Source organism: Rhincodon typus, unplaced genomic scaffold, assembly GCF_021869965.1.
Source record: "Rhincodon typus isolate 14 unplaced genomic scaffold, sRhiTyp1.1 hic_rhity00000690, whole genome shotgun sequence".
Taxonomy (NCBI): Eukaryota; Metazoa; Chordata; class Chondrichthyes; order Orectolobiformes; family Rhincodontidae; genus Rhincodon; species Rhincodon typus.
In genome coordinates, this window is record NW_025966328.1 from 1 (window position 1) to 4,329 (window position 4,329).

The 4,329-nt window shown below is 40.6% G+C and overlaps 1 protein-coding gene across 1 annotated transcript; it reads right to left on the minus strand.

Moving 5' to 3' along the window:
* Window positions 1–2,869: 2,869 nt before the first annotated feature.
* On the minus strand, window positions 2,870–3,455 carry LOC125488403 (putative E3 ubiquitin-protein ligase UNKL). The gene is made up of 2 exons (XM_048621473.1): window positions 3,342–3,455; window positions 2,870–3,083 (listed from the first exon to the last, which is right to left on the minus strand). Exons 1-2 carry the CDS (start codon window positions 3,404–3,406, stop codon window positions 2,870–2,872), a joined length of 279 nt encoding a protein of 92 aa, XP_048477430.1. The 5' UTR covers window positions 3,407–3,455.
* Between the last annotated feature and the right edge of the window lie 874 nt (window positions 3,456–4,329).

Here is a 4,329-nt window from a genome sequence, read left to right on the forward strand (position 1 = left end):
TGCCAGCACTTGGTGTATAACCCTCTCAACCCTACCTTTTACACACACATCCAGATGCCTTTTAAATGCTGTAATTGCACAGACCTCCAGCATGTCCTCTGGCAGCTCGTTCCATACACACACCACCTTCTACGTGAAAAAGTTGCTTCTCAGATCCTTTTTAAAATCATTCCCCTCTCACCTTAAACTTATGCCCTCCAGTTTTGGACTCCCCTACCGTGAGAAAAAAAGACTTTGGCTATTCACCCTATGTATGCTCCTCATGATTTTATAAACTTCTATAAGGTCATCTCTCAGCATCCAACACTCCAGGGAAAACAGCCCCAACATATTCAGCCTCTCCTTTTCACTCAAATCCCCTAGCCCTGTCAACATCCTTGTAAATCTTTTCTGAACCCTTTCAAGTTTCACAACATCCTTCCTATAGAAGGGAGACCAGAATTGAACGCAGTACTCCAAAAGTGGCCTAGCCAATGTCCAGTACAGCCGCAACATGACACCCCAACTCCTACACTTAATGCACTGACCAATGAAGGCAAGCATGCCAAATGCCTACTTCACCACCCTGTCTACCTCCAACTCCACTTTCAAGTAATTATCCACCCGCATCCCAAGGTCTCTTTGTTTGGTAACACTCCCCAGGACCCTACCATTAACCGTACAAGTTCTGCCCTGATGTTTTACCCACCATCCTCCGAGATACCTGTCTTCCTCTAATACTAGTCTTTTAAGCAATCTCAATTTTAACTGTTCTGCCATTTGGAAGCTATAACGTTAGCTGCCTAATTTCCGTAAATTCCTCTTAAACTTTTTCCTCAAGATATCGCTGAAATCTACCTATTTGACCAAGCTTTTAGTCATTTGTTCAACAATCTAATGTAGCTCAGTGTCAGACTTTGCTTTCCAAGCCACTTTTGGGCATTTTAATCCATTAAAATTGCTGTATAAATATAAATTTTGCTGGTGGTATATGTTAAGTTCAAGATTCTGAGCTTTGTGTCATATCCTTTCTTTAAACATAATGCTGTGTAAAATTAATTTTCAGTAGCTTTTTCCACACTAATTAGCAGCAAACTTATTCTGCAGTAAGTAGCAGAAAGTTTATAAATAAAACTTGGAACTGATTAAATTTAAAGCATTTTTGGAACATAAATAGTTTACACCAAAACAGAATGACATATGCTGGCCATTATAAAATTTCTGACCTATTTAAAAACATGCAACTCAACTCCAGTTACATTCATAAAATTTTAAAAGGTGATATTTTCAAAGGTTTGCTCTGACCGTGAAATTGGTTTTTAGATAGTCTTGTTTGATAGAAAGTTTTGTCAGCATAATTTAACATGCCACTGCAAAGGATTCAAATAACATTTCAGATAAGTTCAACAAGCTATTTTGTTTGTGTTTGTCACAAATAGTTTGGAAATAAAACACAATTTCAATAATCAGGACTCTTTAATTGGATGTGAAGCAATTTAGGACATCCTGAGATTATGAAAAGCACAACATAAATTTCCTTGCTACATATTTCCAGAAAAGATTACTCCAGCCAAGCTGTGAAGCACTATTTGAGTCGTGTATGCATTACGTCTCACCATAAAGAAACACTAAAGGTTTACATCGGTTTACTAAATTTTATTGGATTAATGATTATCTATCTGACTCCATGAATGCTAAAACCTTGAACTTCAGGGGAAAAAAAAAATCAATTCATATTCTAATTTATAAAGTTGGAGTGTAATCTCCATTGCAAAAGTAGTTATTACCTATAAAAATCATCACAATTAAAACGTGATGACTTCATCAAACCTGAGCAACTATCAGTTCACAAAATTCAAAAAATGTCAAAACCTGCACAAACAATACACATTTATATTGCATATTGACATAGGAAACGCAACACAAGAATTAAAGGGGCACAAGGAAAAAAATTACAGCAAAAACGAGAAATTAGCATTGTAGCCAAAGAAAGAGAACCACACATGAAAAAAACTACGGCAATTCTTTTATATCAATGGCGCTCAGGGGAAGAAAACCCGACTTTATCACCTCTGCGATTTCTAGTTGCACGGCATAGAACAAACTATTTTGAAAAGTAACGATATAGAGGCAAAATATTACCTTTTATATAACTTTTAATAGAAAATGTTAAAAAGTCCAAAGTTTAAAAGAGTCCTAGGAAACAATAAATTCTCAACTACAATTTACAAACAAGAATACCTCCCACAAACTGAAGAAACGTGTACACAACTTCTAAAATATCAACTTGATGCCGGGCAAACAAAAAGATACTGAAACCAAAACTACACACGTTCTACATCTCAGTTTCTTCCATGATCAACAAAAGCTATACGTAAACCGCCAAACATTTAGTCACGTAGAAACAAAACACAGCTCCCACATCTCAAGTCCTAGCCTTTAAAGTTTGCCACTGCAAGCTTACTTCTATTTAGTCTATACCAAAGGTCGCTGCTAATTAGTGCAGAATATTTTTTAATTAATGTATTAGGCTCGTTATCTATAGGCATCGTATAGTTTTGCGTCGAAGGAACTACATTTCCCAATTTTATGAATCCGCTCTCCTAGAACTCCTACATCTAAATACATGCCCAAGAACATGAGGACTTCAGGCAGAATGTTTTGAACTCCATTCTCCACACGAATCAACATTCAATACAAATACACAATATAGTGAGTCTCCCGCTCAAATACCGTGGTCCACTGTACATAGCCGTGACAGGAGTGAGTTATCCTCAACTACAAACGTTGCCCGCCAAAACAAACACCCATAGCCTGCGGCGACAGGAACACAACAACCGAGGGAGCGAACTTGGATTCATCTCCCATCCTCGGAAAACACCCAATCGACTCACTCGTCTCCGTCCGGGCAGATTCCGGTAGTCTCGTCGTATTTGGTGCAATAGACGTCCGGGCTGTAGTTGAAGGTGCCGTCCCGCCGCCTGATGGGCCTCCTCCGCCGCTGATTGAGGAAATGCCAGTGGAAGCAGGTGAAGGGCCTGTGCTGGGCGCACTTGTGCTGCAAGAAGAGTGGACATTGCTCTGTCCGGAACTCCTTCAAATATCTGCAAAAAAAAAAATCCCCCAGATTAGCGTCTGTCGATTAGGCCAGGCGGAGGATCTGGGCCTGACGGGGCCGAGGCCTGGGCTCCGCTCCGTGCGGGGGAGGGTCGCTGCTCCGGGGCTAAATTAAATGGTGGGGGCGGGGGGTGGGAAGGATGGTTGATGCACTTTTTTGCCGTTATCTTTTTAACATTAGGCGGGTATTGGGTTGCGCTGGATGCGGTGGCGGTGAAACTGCTGCAGGCGGGATCGGTACTTACGTGTAATGAGACGGTTTCTCCGTCTGAGGAGAAGCGCTCGTCGCAGCTTTCGAAACCGACGGCATTTTTAGTCAAAACAATGGACTGCGCGTGCGCAGCACAGAGCGCACTGGGTAATTGGCGGGATGGTTCAAATGTTGGTGCAGGGACATGTGGTTGTAGATATTTTGGCATAAACGTGTTCAGAGATGTTCTTATGGAGTACACCTTTGAACCAGATAGGATTTGCACCCGGACCTTTTCGTCCAGAGATAGTAACGTTATCACTGGAGCACAAGAGCCCTGACATGTGGATATAGCTTTGGATCATAAACATTTCACAACCAGCAAAGGTTCCTCTTTCGGGGACAATTTAAGATTTTCACTTCGTTTTATATGAAGAAGTGCTATCAGCCATGATCCCTGAATAGAATACTTTTAATTTTAAGGTTAACCCCGATTCCCTTTTTATAAATCTTTGCATTGCGTATAATCAAATAAATTAAACCACAGATTCAAACTGAAGCCAAATTTAGAATTGATGCTCGCCTAAGGTATTCCTTACGTTATAGTAGTGACTAACTTCTATAGTATCTCATGTGCTGTGAGCTATCCTGAGGATATGAATCATGCTGTAGAAATGCAAGTCTCGTAACAATGATTCAGCCTTTGGAATGCACTTCCGTGCCGCTCGATGACAGCGAACCTCGGTGTCGAGTGAAAGTGTCGGTTATTTCTAAATGAATTAACAAATGAAACAAATAGCTTTCCGCAACAAAAATTTGCATGCCCTGAGACCTGTCAAAATCCCAGTTCCGACTTTCAAAAAGAAGTTACTCTAGCAAAATTGCTCCTGTGTTGTGTAGTCAGCTTCAGGAAAATGTAAGTGACATTATTACTCCACTATTCCGTATTGACCGGAGCCTTTGTTGACATATAACTTCATTTAACCTGTGAACTGCGATTGCGTTCAAAGTGACACATCCCACTCCTCGAATGAATCAGCAGG

What these genes read in the sequence shown, in the direction of transcription:
- LOC125488403 (XM_048621473.1), bottom strand. Translation starts at nt 3,406, where the DNA reads ATGCCGTCGGTTTCGAAAGCTGCGACGAGCGCTTCTCCTCAGACGGAG. An exon ending in GAGAAACCGTCTCATTACAC is followed by an intron (nt 3,084 to 3,341) that starts GTAAGTACCGAT and finishes TTTTTTTTGCAG; the next exon opens with ATATTTGAAGGAGTTCCGGA.